Source organism: Vulpes lagopus, chromosome 10, assembly GCF_018345385.1.
Source record: "Vulpes lagopus strain Blue_001 chromosome 10, ASM1834538v1, whole genome shotgun sequence".
Taxonomy (NCBI): Eukaryota; Metazoa; Chordata; class Mammalia; order Carnivora; family Canidae; genus Vulpes; species Vulpes lagopus.
The window spans coordinates 25,519,727-25,540,836 of NC_054833.1; the positions used below are offsets into that span (position 1 = coordinate 25,519,727).

General features: G+C 50.9%; 1 protein-coding gene across 1 annotated transcript in view; it reads right to left on the reverse strand.

Moving 5' to 3' along the window:
- The window catches only part of DUSP22 (dual specificity phosphatase 22), a 55,391-nt gene extending 34,598 nt beyond the window's left edge, over positions 1-20,793 (reverse strand). Inside the window, exons 1-3 of the mRNA XM_041772239.1 lie at positions 20,436-20,793; positions 8,833-8,866; positions 8-90 (exon numbers count right to left, since the gene is read on the reverse strand). Of these exons, the coding sequence (XP_041628173.1) occupies positions 8-90; positions 8,833-8,866; positions 20,436-20,456 (138 nt within the window). The 5' untranslated portion in view covers positions 20,457-20,793. The remainder of the gene's footprint in view (positions 1-7; positions 91-8,832; positions 8,867-20,435) is intronic.
- Positions 20,794-21,110: the final 317 nt, after the last annotated feature.

Here is a 21,110-nt window from a genome sequence, read left to right on the forward strand (position 1 = left end):
CCCTTACCTCCAGCAGCGGCCGGGCGCTGTCGTGGACAGACAGGATATGTGTCACCTTATTCTTGCTCAATTGCTCTGCATCTCTGGCATCTGTCACAGAAGAAAGGAGATGACCATTTTATTCTTCTCTGCAAGTTAATGACTTGGAAAGTTCAGCCAGGAAAAAAGTACAAAACGTCTTGCCTATTTCTTTCTAGAAACTCCATAATTGACCATACCCAGAATAATCCAGGCCTAGGGAATTTAGGACTATTGCTTTAACGAATTTTGCTGATAATTTATTTCGGATTCTCAGATTTTTTTTTTTTTTTTGATAGAAAGTGGTCACCGGAAACTTGAAATGTTATTTAGATCGATAAACATCATGATCACTGTTGTTGCCGTTTATTCTTTTTTTTTTAAAGATTTTATTTATTTGAGAGAGAGAGAGAAAGAGAGAGCACGACTGGGGTGGAGAGGAACAGGGAGAAGGACACAGACATTTAGTCTTTTATTGGAAACATTAACTATAAAGTTGTTTGACATATATTAATATTTAAAAATTACCTCTTAGTGATCAATAATCTAAGTTAAAATCAAACACAAAAGATCCACTTACTATATAAGACATAGGAACCTGCCAGGGATGACTTTACCCTAATGTCAAAGGCAGGGATGGGTTTAAATGCAGATTAGAGGGGCGTCTCGGGGGCTCAGCAGTTGAGCATCTGCCCCCGGCTCAGGGCATGACCCCGGGGTCCTGGGATCGAGTCCCGCATCGGGCTCCCTGCATGGAGCCTGCTTCTCCCTCTGCCTGTGTCTCTGCTTCTCTCTGTGTCTCTCAGGAATAAATAAAATCTTTAAAAAAAAAATACAGATTAGATGGTGGCTTATAACACCTACAATTCACTTCAGGGCTAAACTAAAAAATGGAACATTTTCTGGAAATCCCAAACAGAATGAATTACCAGTTGGCTATTAGATTATCTGCATATGAAACTAAGGAGACACCAAGTTTACATCCCCTTCTAATGCTCCTACTGATGCTGCAGAAGAAAGACTCAATGAATCTCCTCAAGTTGAAACCTTTCTGCTAATTTACCAAACAGGGTCCAGCCAGAAACAGCTCCCCCACGCCCATGTCCTGACCCAGGAGGAACTTTTTTAAATGATAGAGGGTAAAATGGACTGAGTCAAATATTTATTTGTAGAAACATAATAAAGACAAACACACATACAGGGGGAAAACCGCTATAAGGAATTAGCTCCAACAGTGACAATCTTCAAAAGATGGAATTGCAAGTGTTTTAAAAAAATTTTAATAGCTTTTCTGGTATATTTAACACAAGAGGTTCTTTCAGTTTAACACATCTATGAACTAAGTGGGAGCTCCATCTAAGGTCAAGGTCTATGGCAAGGTTGAAGAATCCGCAGGCTTTTTTTTTTAAGATGGATAGATGATAGATAATAGATAGATAGATGATAGATAGATAGATAATTGATAGATGGATGGATAGATTGATTCATTGGGGTGGGGGAGGGGCAGAGGAAGAAAAGCGGGCTCTCCTCTGAGCACAGAGCCTGAGGATGCTGGGCTGGATCTCGTGACCCTAAGAGGAATCTGCAGCTTTAAGAAGCCTTGATGATCATGTAGAAACTGAAAAACTTTCCCAAACATTCTGCAATAAACATGTACCACATAAAGTCAGAAAAAAAATATTTTTTACTTTATTCATTCATGAGAGACACACAGAGAGGGGCAGAGACACAGGCAGAGGGAGAAGCAGGCTCCCTGCAGGGAGCCCGACGTGGGACTCGATCCCGGGACCCTGGGGTCATGCCCTGGGCCGAAGGCAGATGCTCAACCGCTAAGCCCCCCAGGTGCCCCAGAAAAAAATCTTTAAGAGTGACACTAAAGTGTTGTTTTAAGGCTTTCTTCATGGCTCCAACCATCTCAAGCTTCCAAGTCGGAGGCACACAGCAGCCATTTCGTCCTATATACGGGGACTCAGCCTGAACGCCGCCCCCACCTCGTCCCACAACTATCCTAAGTTTTGGCATCAGTAAGTTTGACTTGAACAGGAACTGGAATCACTTAGGATCCCACTGGCAGCAGCTTCCACTTCTCACCGAAAGACAACGTGCCCCGGTGCCACCAGCATCTGTGTTCTAGCCAAGCGGAGAAGCAGGACCAAGCCAGAGCCTTCGCCGCCGCAGGAGAACCCGGAGGCAGGTGGGGCAGCGGCGAAGCGGCCTCCTCACTGTCTGTCTTCTGGAATCTGAGCCTGCCACCGACTTGAATTTCAAAGATTTGTTCAAATGTACTTTTTCGGGCAGCCCAGGTGGCTCGGAGGTTTAGCGCCTGCCTTCAGCCCAGGGCCTGATCCTGGAGTCGCGGGATCGAGTCCCACATCGGGCTCCCTGCATGGAGCCTGCTTCTCCCTCTGCCTGTGTCTCTGCCTCTCTCTCTGTGTCTGTGTCTCTCATGAATAAATAAATAAAATCTTTTAAATAAATAACTAAATATACTTTTTCCTTTTTTATCAACGGTTTTCTTGAGATAAATTATGTGCCATAAATTCACTCTTTTAAAGGGTATGATCCAATGGTCTTTAGTATCTTCAAAGCTGTTTAGCCATCACTGCGATCTAACACATTTCGTCACCTCATAAATCCACTTTCATAACACAGATTAAAATAAACAGAAAAAGGAGCTTGGTAAGAAAAGTATACATTCTTGAATACAGAAGAGCACCCGACGTCACAAATGAGACCACAGACTGTAGGGCTCCAAAGGACGCAGAAGAACTCTTGGACTCTGTCCCCGTCTCTAGCTTATCATAGTGCTGTCTCCACTGATGCCCGACTCTGGGAGTACCCTGCCCCGTAAGCCCCGTAAGCGCAGGCTCTATTTATTAGGGAGGACGTAACGCGCTTAATCAACATTTCTGGATGATGGTATTGGACCTCTTCTTCTTTCGGACAAGTTCTTGGTGGTTCTGGATGACCCCCTACAACCACGGGCACCGCGTAACCAGCCATGAACGTGGCTGCAGGACACGACCGGGGGTGAGCAGTGTCCTCACATGCACGCGGGCGAGCCTGCAGGGCTCACACCAGCTCTCCTTGGGCACAAAATCAAAGGGCGGAACTTAGTCCTTTGCTGCTCCAACCCGGGGCTGCCGCCGGCAGCCTGGCCTCCCCTGGGAGCCCCCTGGAAACGCAGACATCCTGGCCCACGACGTGATCAGAGCCCACATCTGCAGAAGAAGCCCAGGAGGCAGTGTGCGCAGGTCTCGGGAGCCCTGCAGGGCCCCCAGGGAAGGAGCTACTAGCGGGTGCCAGTGGTGTCCCTTCCCCACCACGCCACTTTAATGCCATTTCTAAGCCAGAAAACAACCCATCGCCACTTGCAGCATCATTAGTGCAACAGGATTAATAAAACCAACAGGAAGATTACAAGTTAGAATTCACGCGGGAAACAACCTAGAAGAATATAGGCTGGCCGTGGCTATCTTGGGTGTAGAGTTTGGGCAAGTTTTCACTCTATTTAATATATTTCTATCACATTCGAAGTTTTAAAATTTTAATTTTCACCGATGAGCCTGCATTACTTTTATCACCAGGAAAAGAAAAATTTTAAGAACAACTCTTCACAAAATTCAACATAAATTACCTTAGTAAGTAAAACAGTCAGCCCTTCGTGGGTGAAGCAGCTAACCACAGTCTTTTCTGCTTTCTGCCACTATCTCCCCCGGCCCCTGGACTCCTGCCCACTCCTGCTGCCTCACGTGGCCTCCAGGAGAAGCAAATGTCATTTTTACACAGCGGGAGCATTGAAAGAGAAACACCTACTTGACCCCTGCCCCTTGCTGTTGCACGTTCCCTCGGCGGAGACCCCATCCACCACTGCTAAGACTTCGCTAAGGGAGCAAGTGGATTCCTGGAAGATACCGTCTTCCCACGGCAAAGTGGCAGCCACGTGCTTCCTCAGGCAGGGGAATTGGTGCTGTTGATCTTGTGTTGATGCAGAAGATGTGCAGGGGTAACCAGTCCTTGTATGGGGAAAATGCTAGAGTGGCCACGGGAAATACGCAGCCCAGCAAAGTCAAGTAGGATTCTAAATACAATCATCAAAAATGGAATATTCCTCGGCCATTAGAAACGACAAATACCCACCATTTGCTTCAACGTGGATGGAACTGGAGGGTATTATGCTGAGTGAAGTAAGTCAATCGGAGAAGGACAAACATTATATGGTCTCATTCATTTGGGGAATATAAATAATAGTGAAAGGGAATAAAAGGGAAAGGAGAAATAATAAGTGGGAAATATCAGAAAGGGAGACAGAACATGAGAGACCCCTAACTCTGGGAAATGAAGTAGGGGTGGTGGAAAGGGAGGAGGGCAGGGGGTGTGGGTGACTGGGTGGTGGGCACTGAGGGGGGCACTTGACAGGATGAGCACTGGGTGTTATTCTGTATGTTGGCAAATTGAACACCAATAAAAAATAAATTTATTATTTAAAAATTTATTTATATATTTTATTTTAAAAATCATCCAAAAAAATATCGGAAGAAGTACCGGAGAATAATACCATCAACGCAAGCACTCTAGAAAAACAGATATTTGGCAGGAAAGAACTTCTTTGGGAATGCCTTTCCAATCCTCAGAGCATCTGCTACACTGACCTGTGGACCCAACGGCGTGGCCATACAGGGTGAGAGAAGGAGGAAAGGGGGCAAAGAAGGTCTCTCTTAAGGTGATAAATCCCAGAGTCATACGTTATCATACGCTGCAATAGCTGCCAGGGTCGTAAATCAGCTGTTAGTGTGTTCGACCTTTAAGTGGGCACGTTTTCAGCCTGGGCAGTTCCTACTTACTTCCTTCTTCACCAAACGTGGGCTCTGACATTTACTGGTGTCGACCTTGGGCAAGCTCTTTGGTGCCTTACTTTTCTCACCCTTGATGTGGGGAAATGGTAAGAGAGCCACCTCAGAGGCCTGCTGGGAATGCTACATGATATAAAATGCTTACGGTAGTGCTAGGCCCACATGGAGCAAATATTATTGTCGCCAACATTATTGGTATTATCATCGGGACCAGATGAAGTCTCAAGGCGCGGTGTGGGCGTCAGTCTCCATCACCTCTGAATGTTCCAAATACTCGCTTACTTCAAAGACACCTGACTTCAGCTCTTGTTTCCACCACCTGATGTTCCTCACTATTCATCACGAAGCTCCCTTAGGCTAAGCCAACAGCAGAGCACCAAAGATTAGTGTTGAGGCTAACACCAGGTCAGCCTTATCTGAACAACTGGGGGACCACCACTGGGAAGCATGGCCATTGTCACTGGCAGACAGAGCAAGAGCTCTGAGATCTCAGACATGTCTCTGTGGACATCACCAGTACACATGCGGGCTGTGAGCTCATTTCCCACATTTCTAGAATTTGTGGGCACCGTCAAACAATGAGGGCTTCTCCTGTTTTGGAACCTGCCAACTTGTGAGGCAGCAGATAACCACCCCCCCCTTGGTCGTAGGGCAGGCCCTGCTCTTCAAGACTCCACTCCCATCGCCCCTCCTGGCTGCAAGCTAAGGCACCTGGGTGGGGGGGGGCAGCGATGGGGTCTCATCAAAGACCAGGCTGCAGAACCCGAGTTGCTTCATGGGTTTTTCTCTAGGTGGAAAGGACCAGATGTTGGAAAATGGTTTGTGATTCACTGCAAGTTTAAATTAGAAGAAGAAGAAGAAGAAGAAGAAGAAGAAGAAGAAGAAGAAGAAGAAGAAGAAGAAGAAGAAGAAGAAGAAGGAGTAGAAGCTGCAGAGTGACATGTGGGATCCCCACTGGAAGGAAAGAAGGAAGGAAAGGAGGGAGGGAGGGAGGGAGGGAGGGAGGGAGGGAAGGAGGGAAGGAGGGAGGGAGGCAAAGAACAGGGGAGCGGGGAGGGGAGGAAGGAGACACTCGATGACTGGACTGAGCCCCGAGCCCCTGGAACCAAGGCCGGGGTGGCAGGGCCAATCCACAGTGCACAAAAATGAGGATCTCTCAGACAGTTAAAACATGTTTTTCCCCATTAATTTTTCTTTTCACATTTTTGCACTGGTGGTCGTGTCGTGGTAGGCATGGATTATCTTTAATTTAAGAAGAACAGAAAGCGGCTAAATGCGACATCAAGCTGAAGCACACGTGACAGCTGGGTTCGGTGTCCAGAGCAGCCGTGGTCCCTTCACCCCGGCCCCGGCACCCGCTAGCCGAGGCGACCAGCGCCCACTGCCTGTCTGGCCGGCGTGGGGCCGTATGAGCACCTGCTTCCTCCCGCAACCGCCTGAAGCAGGCTGTGGCCCCCCCTGCGCAGACAGAGAGGGGCACGAGGGCCTGACACCCGCCACCGGCCACGTCCAGACACCGAATGGCGCTCTGGCCGCGCTGCCTGGCCCACCCTCCCCAGGGCCCCTCGCGTGTCCAGGCCGTGAAGCGTGTCCAGGGCCACACCGGCTCCGCGGCAGCGGGGAGCAACCGGATTCCAGGGCAGACCGCCTCCCAGCTTCCCTTCAGGGCAGGACCGGCTCCCCGTCCCATTCCTGCTCCTCCTCACTCGGAGCCCCTGAGCACCCCAGCATGCACCCACGACACTCCCGGCACATGGAACAAGCTTCTGGAATGAGCGAGTGAATTCGCAGGCAGTGCGTGGACAGCACAGCCTCCTTCCAGCTTCTCGTCCGTCTGCTGCACCTCCATGCCTGTGCTTCGGGTAAGCCTTCCACCTCGTGCTTAATAAATGTCTCGTGAATTAATGAGTGATAAAATATGCCACATACGAGGTCAGAATAACTGGAGACAGTGAAGAAGCATCAACCGCCCAAGCAAGGAGCGGTACAGGGTGGAGAACTCGAGTGGGCCAAACCCACAGCAAGAATCCAGAAGCCGCGAGGGGTTCCCAAGCCACAGAATACTTAGGAAACAGGCACGGATTGTAGTACAAAGAGTCTTAAAATGTGCCTTAAAATGTGCCTTAAAATTGCGCACCCATGGGATCCCTGGGTGGCTCAGCAGTTTAGCGCTGCCTTCAGCCCAGGGCGAGATCTTGGGTCCGGGATCGAGTCCCGCATCGGGCTCCCTGCATGGAGCCTGCTTCTCCCTCTGCCTGTGTCTCTCCCTCTCTCTCTCTCTCTGTTTCTACCGCGAATAAATAAATAAAATCTTTTTTTTAAAAAATTGTGCACCCATGACCTTCTAGAAGAAAGTAACCCGCTATGAATAAGGATAAAACTTTCATAAACTGTTGGCAGAAGTACTGAGGTGGGTGGACATTCATTACAAGCTTTAATTTTTAAACACTTCCACGTAGCAATTCCACTTCTAGAAATGTACCCCGAAGTCTCAAGCCCAAAGACACCACCCGTCTTCATGAAAGCAGTTAACTCCCTAAGTAACCCCAAAAGGTGGTTGCTCCCCACTGCATCCCAGTACTACAGCTAACCCACCGCAAAGCACTCGCAGCTTTTTCAGAACTACAAGGCTTACTAATTTAGGAACTCCTGTACTATTTTTAACATGTTCTAGTAGCAATTAGCAGCTGTCAGCTCCCTGGGCTCAGCTCTCTCTGAGGCCAGTAAACAGCACTAGGAGCCCAACGGGCGGTGGGAAGACCAGAGGAGGAAACAAACATTATGTAGAGAAACAGAAAACATCAGCAGGGTCCGTCTTCTCATTCAATGCGGTTTCTCCCGAAGCATTTTTTGTTGATCAGTGTGGACAGAACCTAAAATCTTCTGGGCTGTTCCTATGTATGTTTTATTAGTTCCTCATGTGCTATTTTAGTACAGTTTAGTCTACAAAGGTGTCCCTTTTCTGAGGGTTTTAATGAGTAAACATAGCATGCTACATAGTATTTATTTATTTTTTTACCAGTTCACAATTATTTTGGGCGGAGAAAACCTGATACAGATTCACAGGGAAACAGACACGCAGTGGTGGGACCTCACGGTTAAGTGATCAGTAGATGCGGTCACCGTCTGGCTACAAGACATAGGTGGTCTTTCGTGTGTATTTTAGAAGCTATCTCAATGGTTAGTTTCGTATGACATTGAAGTAATCGAAAATACATTAGAAAAAAAAAAAAGGAGAGAGATTGTTTGTATAGACGATTGGAGCCTGAACTCAAATTCAGGGGCAATCTGAACACAGACGGGAATGTGTTCTCACTTGTTCTAGCCAGAGGACCTCCAGATGCCTACGAGGAGTCTGGCTCTCTGCAGCAGACAGCCTTGTTTCGGCAAGTTCCCCAGGTCTTCTCCGTCCTCTCAAGGATACACATCTCCAAGGGTTGAGGGGTTGGGCACAAGTCCGAGGGCCCCACAGGGCGCCTGGACCAAAGCGGTGGCCTTGTCCAGATCAGACTCTAGGCTCTGAGCCGATCCCTTGGCCCAATCATGCTTGATTCCGCCTCTGGTGGGAGCAGCCCAAAACGTACATCGACAGACACAAGGAGAAACCTCACACGCCCGGACAGCCAGCCCTGAAGAGGCAGAGCCTGGCCCGCCCTGCCATCCCAACCCACAGGACGGTCGGTGAAACAGCGCGCCCTAAAGGACCCCGCCGCGTGCAGGACTCCGCTCGTCGAGGCCGCTGAGAGCCAAACTCAGACCAGAAAGTGGAGGGGGTTCCAGGGCCCCGGGGGCGGGGAGGTAGTTAGTGCTTAACAGGGACAGAGCTTCAGTTTGGGATGATGAGGAGCTCTGGAGGCGGGGGCTGCGCCGCGGCGTGCACACACCGTAGGGCTACGGGCGGTATGAGCGGCACATTGCACATCACGCGTGTTTTACCCCCAAACAAGGAAAGGGAACTCACCTTTGAAGTTGCCGATGTAGAGGCCCGGCAGGATCTGCGGGGAGACAGAGCACACGTGAGTGTCGCAGCCCCGACTGCGGGGGCCCCCACTGCCCCCCACCCCAGCCAGCCCAGGACCCAGCATCCGCTCCCCCGTGGGAGCCCCGACCCTGAGGACCAGGACTGGCCGGCGTCCCTCACGGACCCCTCGTGCTCCCTGGCATTCAGAGTCCAGTGCCACCCCAGGGTCAGGCCTCCGTCCCTCCCCGCCACCCATCCCCTCCACCCCTGCTCTGCTCCCCCATCTCCCAGCTCCAGCAAAGCTCGCCGTGCTGGGGTCCCCGTGTCCCGCAGCTGAGGTCCCGCTGCCCCGGCCCCTGGGCCCTAGCTCTGGCCCACACTCTGGAGACGCCCCGTCCCGCGCCCAGAGCCTGGGGCAGGCCCTGGTCTCAGCACCCAACATCCTGGGTACCCCAGCAGCGCCATGTCACGGGGGTGGCTAGGTACGGGGGTGTCTCCCCTGCCAGGCCAGAAAGCCCTGGACAGCACAGCAGTCGCAACCTGTCCCTGGATGCTGTGCACGCGGCTCCAGCCCAGGGCTCCGACTACGGCGCGGAGGGGTTGCTGAGTGCAGGGTGAGCTGGCCAAAGGCGCAAGTCAGTAGGAACAGACACTCGCCCCAGAGCGTCCAGTTCTCCCCAGGCACAGGTTCTCAGACGAGACAACTCAGTAGAGTCACCCGGGGCTGTTAAAACTCCGATTTCTGGACAACGCACAGCCCTAGCCCCCACACAGAACGACTCCATAGGGCTGAGGTAAGGACCAGGGGTGCGTCTCTCACAAGCAACCCCCCACCTTGCAAAATACAAAGCTAACAGCCTGCCACGACTTTGTATGGAGACTCTTAAATTCAAACGCGGACACTGCTTTGCAGGCTGCCTCACCCGGCAGGTTTCAGGTGCAGGCAGCACGCGGGCCCCTCAGACCCCCGGCGCCCTGTGACAGCCTCCCATCGGTGCTACCGCCCACACCCCGCCCGGCCCCATCTGTCCCCTACTCCCTATTGTTTAGCCACTCCCATCCAGGAAGCAGCAGGCCGTAAGGTCTTTCACGTGCATGGATTTCTTTGAGCGTCTTCCTGACAAGCAGCCGTCTTGCTAAAACTTGGTGGCATCTGTGCAAGTCACTGCAAGGGGACTGCAGCCTGCTGGAGCTCGGTAACACCAGGTGTGGGCCGAGGCTTCGGGCTGCGGTGGGGAGGGTGCCAGGCCGAGGGACGGCAGAGCATAGCACCAAATGGAGACACTGGGAAGAAGGGAAAGAGACCCCATCAGTACTACAGCCGACCCTTGAGCAGTGCGAGAGTCGGGCTCCGACCCCGACACAGCTGAGAATCCAGGGACAACCTTCGACTCCCGAAAACCTCAACTACTAGTAGCCTCCTGTTGATGGGGCGCCTGCCCCGTAGCCTGTTCGCACACGCCCTGCATGTTACACGTGTTACACACCGTACTCTTACAATAAAGGGAGCTGTGGGAAGGGACGTGTCATTAAGAAAATATTAAGGAAGAGGAAATACATGTAGGAAAGCCCTCGTGTGAGTGGACCCGGTAGCTCAGATCCGTGTCGTTCAAGGATCGGCTGTAGTCCAGGACACCAGGCAAGACCCGGGAGTGAGCAGGGCTGGGGGTGCGTGATCATCCTGACTCCCTGAGTACTCAGGGGGGAGAAGTGAGTTTGGAGGGTGCCCTGTGGGGCGGAGTCACATCCATGACCGAAGTCAGAGCACCGAGGCAGGCCAGGTCAGCTCTGGACCTCGGAACATGTGAGACCATATCTCAGAGGAAAACACTAGCGTCCGCTGCCAAGGACTAGAACATTTGACGGGTCTTTCTCAAAACACAATCAGTCTTTGGGATTCTCCCGGGAGGAAGGGTGGAGTGAACACTACATCGTTCCTGTTTTAAAACATGAGAACAATGCAAGTTCATCTTGGATGCGGATCAAACTGACGTTCTCTGGCAGCTCTTGGCTGCGGAGAGCTCCTTCGTGTGCAAGCTCCCATTCTCCAGGGTCTCTCTACCCTTATTAGGAGGCGCCGTTAGATACTAAGGGGCATCGTCACCACAAGGCCCTCTCGGCTGACAGTAAGAGCCTTCCTCTTGACCAGGCTTCATCCTTGGCCTGCATGTTAGCAAAGAATCCTGCTAAGTCAGTTTATCAAGAATCCTCCCACTCTTGATACCCAATCAAGCTCATCTTCCTCCACCCTTGATACCTTATCAAGTTCTTTTCAGTCATTTCCCATCCTCCCCTTCCCTTGCTTGTTGGCTATGAATCCCCGCTTGCTCCTGTTTACTGAGAGCTGAGTTCTCTCACTTGCAGTAGTATCTCCCTTGATGCAATAGCTTCAAATAAAATATTCCTTGTCATGTTTAGCAAATGTCAGAATAATTTTTCTTTTATGACATTGACCACAGATGGCTACAGATTCAGACAACCGACAGCTATGGTGCACCACAATATAAGCGTGTGTATTTGCCTCAAATCACAGAAAGTATAACAGCAGGTGAATGGTTTACTGATTCCTATCACACATGGGCATCACGCTGGGCACTCAGGATACAGATGAGATGTGACGGACAGAGACCAGGGAGGAGGGCAGAGGGGGCTGCCAAAGGCCTACTTCCCTTGTGGAGCTTCTTGCCTAGGGAAGGAGGAGGTTACTTGACCACTCTGGGGTCCCCAAGGATTTGCAGGAGGCAGTGACACTTAGGGGACCTGAAGTTCAGGAGCAGTGGGCCAGGAGAGAGGGAAGGACAGGCAGGGGAGCTGTGGAAACCACCAGTGCAGAGAAAGAAGGTCAATCCCTACCAGAAGGGAGGGAGGCAGAGACACTGCAAGGAAGAACAGGGAGCGGTGGTCCGGGCTGTGGACCAGGCTGCATGCAGCAAACACAGGCAGCCAGGAAAGGCTGTCAGTGTCTAAACTGAGTGCCACTGAGATGATTAAGATGTGTGGGGCCATGAGAAAGATATTTTCATATATTTTTATTTAGTATATCTTGGAAAGGTCATGAGAGAAATATAGGAAGGGTAAAGTTGTGTATGCAGCCAAGGCCTTCTCATCTCTCCCACGGCACCTCCTCTCCCTTCCCTCGTGCCTCTCTCTGCCCAGTGGGTTGCAAAGTGCTAGCACAGTCCTGGTGCCTTGGCCCACAGTCACCACCCCAGGTCAGAAAGCCTCGGTTGATGTATGGGCCAGAGCAAAATCCATTGAACTTCTCTGTCCCATCAAATTAGTTTTGTAATGTCATATTCTCACTGGGTCATTTTCCAGATAATGTTGAGGAGCAAACCCTTTCCCAAGAAGATGAAAGCCAAAACTGAAGTTCAACTGGAAATTTCAAGCTGGCTTCCACAGGATGGCTCCAACTTACCTGAAAGATTTCCCCATTTCTCTCCAATCTGCAGGCCAAGCCAAGTGACCCCATTGCCCAATACCCCCTACTGGTCCTCCATGGCAATATCACATTTCTTTGCTCTCAATATTCTCTTTAAATAGACAAGTGATCCCCACTGTTTGAAGTCCCCCATCCTCCCTGGCTATACTAAAAAATTATAAACCCCGTAATAGACAATTATTTTATTGGTTTCCTAGCCTCTGAAGCCCTTTCCTATATTTGAGGAATTTCCCCCTACTTTAGAGTCTTAGTGGGAAGCAGACCCAGATCTCACTACAGAAGCTGCAAATACCAGAAGACTGCTTGCACTGGCCTTCGCTGCTGTGAAATGGAAATGTGGCCTAAGTGCAGCAGGTCTCCACAGCTGCCCTGGACCAGAATCCAGAGATAACCCCCGGTATTTTCTCCCTCAACAGGGGCAGGGCTGGGCACACATCCAGAATTCAACAATAGCAGCAGCAGTATCTTGGGGAAGCCCCAGAAATGCTCTTACCAGATCATTTCTAGGATCTGTTTCTGGCAGGGTAGCCTTAACCTGGTTCTCCGGCCTTCCTGCCATCCTACCTACTGTACCCAAAGCAGCTGCCTTTGGGTTTTGTTGCTTACAACCATTGACCCTGATGTAGGCCTTTCAACCCAGAAAAAAATGCATAAATGCAAATAAGCTGGACTGACAGACCTTCGGGCAAGTCAGAGACCAGCGGGAAGAGTCCTTCCCACCTTGTAAGCAGCAGCCCTGCTGGCACTCCCAGAACCAGTTAGAGATCCCTCCAGCAGGAGACCCCTCCTTCCCCTGGACCCTACCCCCACCTCATGACGCACTTACTTCTACTCCTCAATAGCTCCCCAATTTGTTTGCTCCCCTTGAAACTTTTGTGCGGTATCTTTGTTCAGCTTCTTAGCGCCTCCCCTCTGACTTGCTGTAACAGCCTCCTAAAGATCTCCCTATCTTCAGGCCCGTCCCTCCAAAGGAATCCTCAACATGCCTCCAAGTGAAGAGTTGACTATATAACTCTTCAGATTAAAATCTTCTTAGGGTGGTGGCTGGGTGGTTGGTTAAGCAACTGCCTTTGGCTCAGCTCATGATCCTGGGGGCCTGGGATCAAGCCCTGCATCAGGCTTTCTGCTCGGGAAGGAGTCTGCTTCTCTCTCTCCCTCTGCCCCTCCTGCCACTCATGCTCGCTCTCAAATAAATACATAAAATCTTAAAAACAAAAACCCTTTTTAGGGTTCCAAGTAGCCATCACCACGTAACCTAAATCTGGCACTTGAGCAAGTGAGACCTTCAAGTACTGATGTTGCTATGTCTGCAGCCTCAGCCCCATGCCTACCTCTTTCTCCAAACTTCCCCATTGCTGACATGACCACACAAAGATGCAGGGTGAGACCCCCAATTCCAGCACCCAGGTTTTAAGGGGAAAAGCCCAACTTTCAAGTGCTATGAACTACATTAAAAAAACCCAAAACCTTAAGTATTGTGGTAGACTAATAAATACATCTGCAAACCAACTATAACCCACAGGCATCTGGTTTATGACCTTTATCTGCTGCCTGCATCACATCTGTATGTTTTCTCTGAACTTGGATGGTTCTCTCTTGATTGGTAGGTACTGAAGTAAATGTTTCTTCAATGAATAAATGCTCAAGGAGAGAATGTGATAGGGTGGGAGGAGGTGGAGCAAGGAAGGGAGAAATATGAAAAACAATATGAGTAAAGCCTAAGAAATCAAACTTTGCCCCTTTCGGTCCTGGGCAGGTTCCCACTGGGGTCAGTGGTGGCCACACCAGTAGCACCAGTTCCCACTGGGGTCAGTGGTGGCCACACCAGCACCAGTAGCACAGGGGCCAATGGTGGAGGAGAGCAGAATCCTGAAGGTATGCCAGGGCAGAGTCCTGGCAAAGACAGAGGCTTAAACTTACCAAAATCAAAGAGCCAACTTAACTAAAAATCATTTAGGATGCACATTTTTGTATGCATTTAAATTTTTTCCTTTTTTATTTTTCAAGACTTTATTTAAATTTCAGTTAGCTAACATACAGTGTAATAGTTGTTTCAGATGTAGAATTTGGTGATTTATCCCTCCCATCCAACACCTGATGCCCATCACAAGTGCCTCCGTAGGGTCCACCGCGTACCTCGCCCATCCCCCACCCACCTCCCCTCCAGCATCCTTCGCTTTGTTCTCTAGAGTTAAGGGTCTGTTTTCTGGTTTGCCTCTCTTCCCCCACCCCCCATGTTCATCTGTCTTGTTTCTTAAATTCCACATATGCAAAAAGAAGGCAGAGCTATGTCAGTAAACTTTAAACTCCATTTTCAAGCCCAGTAGAGTAAGCTAGTGTTTTGAGGGCTGGAAATAGAAAACGAATGGCTCAATCCTAGTTTCTATAGTTTTTTTCCATACAGAATTACAAAATAAGATAAAGAAAGCTGGCTATTGGCAGAGAGACAAATTACATTTTTTGTTTTTAAGAAGAAAAGCCCCATGAATATTTAAACCTCTAGTCTAGTCAGCTTCCTAATTCAAGTTTGAAACTCAAAAAATTTAAAAAAAAAAAAATCTCAAAAACTTTGACCCATCCACTTCCCTGATGTGATTGTTGCTGGTAATCCTCAAGTACAGAGAAAGAGAAAATGAAATGAAATGAAATGAAATGAAATGAAGTCCTTTTCCAGCAGAAAGACAGCGTAGAGAGGGACCACGGACCAGCAGAGCGTTGGCCTAGGACAGAGCTGCTAACGGGTCAGCCAGTTCGTGAGGCCAGAACTCAAGCCAGGAGAACACCAGGGGGTGAAACCACTACACCTGGGAGGGAAGGACAGCATAGATCAAGGGGGGAAGCCTGTCCACACAGTTTGGACGTGCTCGGGAATATTGTTTGACTCTAAGATCGGGACAAGCAAATCGGCCTAATCACCTGGGCCTCGGGAATATGCGCGTCCCTCCCGTGGGCGGAGGCTGGCCCTCCTCCTGCCCACCACGCGGCTCCCAAGAGGCGGCAGCTCCTGCGAGTCCTTCCTCACCACCTTCCCTGAAGCCCTCCAACAATACCCCCTTGTTATTCTCTTCGCCATATTCATGAGCACTTAAAATCATTTTATTATTTGCTTGCTTTTTTGATTGACCTTGAGGCGGGGCTGTGTCTACTGTGTTTCCTGCTCTGTCTCAAAAGCCTGTCACTGCGTCTGGCACATGAGGACATAAGAGAGGTGAAGGAACACAGCACGAACTGCGATGGAAGAGGCTCTCTAGCACGCTGCTGGTCAAAAAAGTCTCTTGTTTTCTGATAAAAGACTGTCTGGAAGTAGGAAACGGAGGCAGACTCCTGCAGAGAAATACTGAGACCACGTCAAAGATTCTCCTTGGTTAACGGCTCCTCTTGATCGACACCCTCCACGTCCACACTATACTAACTATCCGGGCAGAAATGCTTGAAATCAAATCCCCCACAACAACAACAACAACAACAACAACAACAACAACAACACAACAACAACAAAAACCACTTATGAACAAAAGAATACTGCTTCTAAGGGAAGCAAATATTTTGAGTTTTTTCAACATTTCTCTTCGTGCTTCAGGATGCCATGGACCTAATACCACCCAACAGATTTAAGAGATAAATTCCTGATCATGCAGCTGTACAAGGTTGGGGGAGGGGTAATCTCAATTCTCCCTAGGTCAGAAAGAACTTTCTGGGTCTCAAAGCTAGGAATGAGGGGGAGAACTTCAGTGGGTTCTATGAAGAGTTAAATGTTACAGACTGTCTTAATGCTATTTGACCATGGACTTAGCCAATTTGCATTTACAAAAGGAAGAATCTGTTAATACTCTTGAGGCACCTGGTGGCTCAGTGAGTTGAGCATCTGACTCTTTATTTCACTCGAGGTCATCATCTCAGGGTTGTTGGGATCGTGCCCCATTTCAGGCTCTGTGCTCAGCACGAGTCTGCCTTAGGCTCTCTCTCTCTCTCTCTCTGGCCCTGCCCCCACTTGCACTCTCAAAAAAACAAAAAAAAAAAGAGGCATCTGAGAACACCCTTGTACGTACTTAAAACACTGAGAATACTCTTGTATGCACTTAGAATACTGCTTTAAGCATCTGTTCCTTCAATATGAAATAAAACTATAACAGTGAAAAGAGAAAACATCCAGAACGCAGTATAGAGGACAGAGGACAGAGACTCCGAGCACGGAGCAGTCTGTGTGTACAGCTGCATACCCGGTGTGCTCACCTCCCACAGAGGAACTCCTCTGTAGGCCGCCTTGGGCCAGCATGACAGGTTGTTCCTGTCTTTCACATTCATTTCCCAGCACAGGCTCTAGCACGGTGCCTTGACGATAGCAGGTGTTCGATAATATAATTTGATGAACGGGTGGATGGACAGATGAATAAATTATGAAGGTGGCCAAGTCAGGTGCTGTCACATGGGAACAGCTGCATTAATAGCACAAGGGTGTCTAACCTTTCAACCCCTCGCCATATAAAAACAGCACTTCTCAACCTTTAAGGGCCTATTCACCTTTTGATATTCCAGTTCTAGATCACCCAGACCTTCTCCTCTGAGGGGAGAAGCCTAGGCCAGTGGCTGTCAATGGGGGACACGCCTACCCTCCAGGGTACATCCGGGAATTCCCGGAGATATTTTTGGTTGTCTCAATAACACCGGGTCGGTGCTACTGGTGACTAATGAGTAGAGGCTTGGAATGTTGCCCAACCTCCTACAATGCACAAAAGTTGGTCATCCTTAGCAAAGGGAAACTTAGGAACTAAACAATGTAGATTTTTCTTCGGACTGCTTCAAGTGTAGCAGTTTTTGTCCCCATGGAGGACATCCTCATCAAGACAGTCCAGCCTCTTGTGTGCAGAACCTCATGTCCATCTCAGTTAGGTGGACACAGCATATTGCACAAGCGCTGTAAGGGAATGAGGCTCCTGTGTTCGGGCCGATTAAAGATGAGGAGGAAGTAGAGAGAGCCCAGCAGTTGTGATCTCTTATTTTTTGGCCTCATATCACGTGCACACAGCTTATAAAATCTAAGCTTCACCGTAACCGTGGGACGTCACTGTCCCCCCCTCTCTGTGCAGACTGGGAAATGGACCCTCAGAGAGATTAAGTAACATGACGAAGGTCCTAATGGTACGTTTGAAACCTAGTTCCTGTTGATTGCGAAGGTAGCAGAAATCTTTCTTTTGTGCTAGGATGGCAGTTTATCCCAAGTGAATTCTAAGAGTCTGAAAAGCTACCTGAAACAGCCCCCCACAGCTTCAAATTAATCGAAAAATAGGAAGAGCCACCTTCTCTCTTCCTTCATGCAGAGGACCGAAAGGCAGGCGACTAAAAGAATCCTTGATTGCTTTCTGTGCGATTCCCAAACAGATCCTCCGAACTGGCCAAAATTGTAATCACTAATGAGTTTATGGTACATCAGGCCCTATTTTGAGACTTCGCCACACAGAGTAACTCATTTGATCTTCATCATAACTCCATGAAGTCGGGCTGTTATTTTCATCCGTGTTTTACAGATGAGGCACACAGAGTTTGCGTGACCGGCCCAAAGTCACTCAGCTGGTAAGTGGCAGAGCCTGGACTCGAAGCCAGGTGGTCTGGCTCCTAGCCGCAATGCAGGGCGCCTCACTATGCTGCTAAAGATCAACCTAGCAAGTGTCTCTAGTGGGATTAGGGTTAAACTAAACAGCCTGTTGCATGCAAATACCATGTTTCTGTGGAGTCTTTGAAAACTCCCAGCTGAGTCAACATTCTCTCAAGGGTTTGAACCCCCTACTCTTTTGGGTGAGGACCTACAGTGGAAATTTCTATCCTCACTGTCATCTAATTCACCTTAAATACTATAAAACCCCATTAAAAACAATTTTTTTTCTAGTCTGAAAACCTAGTCTGTCTAGCCAAGCATTATATCAGAGAAACATGCCCCAAATCCTTCTCCATGTGCATGTTTTTATCTTGATCATCATGAATTCATGATCTAATTGTGGTCTGAAGGAAGTGTTGCCACTCTAGGCCGGATGTGAGGGCCCTCTGGATCCAACACCTTAACCCCTCACTGACTGCTGGGGTTGGTTCACCTCATCCAGAACCCAGCTCCCCAGGCTGAAGGCCTCTTCTTTCCTCACTGCCCTGTGTCCTCCAAAAGGCATCCTGCCTGCTGGAAATCGAGCTGTCCCTGGATTTCATAGGAAACCTGCTTGTGCCAGTGGAAGGCAAACACTGCGACTGGCTCAGCCTCTGGTCTCCATCAAAGGTTCTGTGAAGGGCCGTGCCGTTTACCGCTGTGCCCCCCTCTGCCCTCTCGACTAGCACAGCCGCTGGCTAATAGGAGGTACACGATCAATATTTCTTAATGACATCTCTAAATCTGTTATGTTTCTGCATCTCTACATTAGACTTAGTGACTCTATTTACAATACAAGATGATTACAACAATAACAGCAAGGAATTTATTACTTTCTTTGAAAAGTAAACATCATGACATGAATATGACTGGTTTTGCTGAAAAGCCTTGATGTTGAACCCTTAGGCAATCATTCATATTCTTATGTTCTTTGAATCATAATATAAAAATACTACAAATTAAATGCCGAAAGAGGTGGAGAGTGAACAGCTCAAGTGAAGAAAACTGTAGAAAGAGCCAGACGAAAACTGAGATGTGACTGCAAGTCCACAGATTTGTGGAAGCACCTTTATTTTTTCTGTTCTCATTTAATAAGCAAAAGGTTCATGGTGTTGATGGTTTTCAGTGTTAATGGAGACATAATGCAGCTATTTATCTGAGAGAAATAGCCCGTTTCCAATCTTAGTCTCGGCTCCCATCCCACCCTACCTGCAAAAAAACCCACACAAGGACTATAATTCTGGTTACCAGCAAGCCTCAGATGTGGAGGCCCAAATCACACAGCAGTTCTCCCATAAACTGAGTCTCCAGAACACAATGTGAGAAAAGCCAACTGGGTTCGCAGGGTTACCCAACTGCACTGTCCCCCCAACCCTAACTTCTCACACTTGCACTCCAGCTGAAAGAACCAAGATCCCAGCGCAGAGGTGAAGGAAAGGAAGGAAAGGAAGGAGGAAGGCGAGCCAGGCAGGGGTGTATCTGCCAAGCAAGGGCCGGCTCCCCGTGGGCATGTGTGTGAGGGGAATAGAACCGGAGCAGACAAGAAGGTAGAAACTGATTTTTGGTCTAGGAGCATGTAAAGGCCTGTGAAGAGGCACCTGCATTGGATGAGTGCTTTTTGGCAGTGTTGTCTCGCCCCTGGTACCAGCAGGGCCAGGCCTGAAAATCTGTAACCCTGGGGTCCGCGTGGACACGCAGCCCGAGCAGCCCTCCTTGCAAGGGCTGAAACCCGGCGTCCTCGCTGTTGGGAAGCACAGCCTAGCTCACAGCCTGGGAGAGGGGCTCTGGGGAACCGAGGCCGGGCATGACCCAACAGCGCCGCCAGGCCCAGAGCAGTGTGGGTTCTGGGTCAGGCCGCGGCCCAAGCAGGTCGCCAGCAGGTCACCAGCAGCCCGCCAGCAGGTCGCCAGCAGCCCGCCAGCAGGTCTCCAAAGCAGCCCACCAGCAGCCCACCAGCAGGTCGCCAGCAGCCCACCAGCAGGTCGCCAGCAGCCCGCCAGCAGGTCCCTGGAGGAGGAGCGAGCCCTGGGTCGGTTTTCTCCGCACCGCCGCCCCTGCGACCTGACATCTCAGGACTTAGCTGTTACCTGGCAACTGCTTTGTCCACGCTATGTTTTTTTTTTTTTTTAAATGTGGGAGAAAGAGGAAATTACAGAGAAGACACCTATGTGCTCCAGTTTACTGATAACGTGGGCGGTGATGCTTCGAGAGCCGAGCTTGGGAGTGGGGGGGGCGGTGGGGGGGAGAAACCGCAGCCCCTCGGGGCTCAGCTGGGGTGTAGACGGAGCGCGCCTGGACGCCCGCAAAGGGCTCGTCGAGGGTGCACAGCTCGGCGCCAGGGCGGGGCGGGGCACGGGAGGGGGCGCCCTGGAAAGGGCCGCGGGCTCCGCGCCGCCCCTCCCGCCGCCGCAGGGGGCGCACCTGCCGGGGCCGCCGTCCGAGGGCCGCGGGCAGCGCGTTGGGCCGCAGCGGGGCTCCCGGGGCCGCCGAGCGGGCCCCCCCAGCACGAACGAAAGAAAGGCACGTTACCTTGTTCATCCCATTGCCCATGGCGGCCGGCCGCGAGCTCTAGCACCCCCGGGCACGAGGTCGCGGGCTCGCCGGGGCCACTACGCCGGGAGGGGGGCGGGGCGAGCTCGTGCTCCCCTGGGACGACCACCGCCGCCGTCCCCGTCCCCGTCCGGGCGCCCCGGGCAGCCGGCCCGGCCCGTAGGGCTTCCCGCTCGCCCGCCCCGGACTTCCCGGCCGCGCGGCGCGGAGGAACTGGCGGGTCCCCTGCCGGGAAGCCGGCCCGCTCCGCCAGGGCACGCCCCGCGCGCCCCAGCTCCCCTCCCCGGCCCGCGGCGGGGACGTGCCGGTCCCCGCGGCCCACGGAGGCTCGGCGGCCGGGCCGGAGCCCAAGGCGCACGCGCAGCGCGAGCCGCGGGAGCAGCGGGAGGGGGCGTGGCCGGGGCGTGGCCTGCGGGCAGGAGCCTGGCAGGAAGCTGAAAGGGGGCGTGGCAGGGGCGGGGCAGGGGCGGGGCCTCCGCGCCGCAGCGCGTCCCCGGCCGCTCCCCCGGGATCGAGGTCACCGAAACTCCCTTAGACCTTTTCCCCCGGGGCGCCTCGGGGCCCGTTCCCAGTAGTCCCCCCCCCGCCGCGCCGGCCCGGGTGAATCAGGTGCTGGTGAGACCCTGGTCCTCGCGGCCCCCCCCGCCCCCCCGG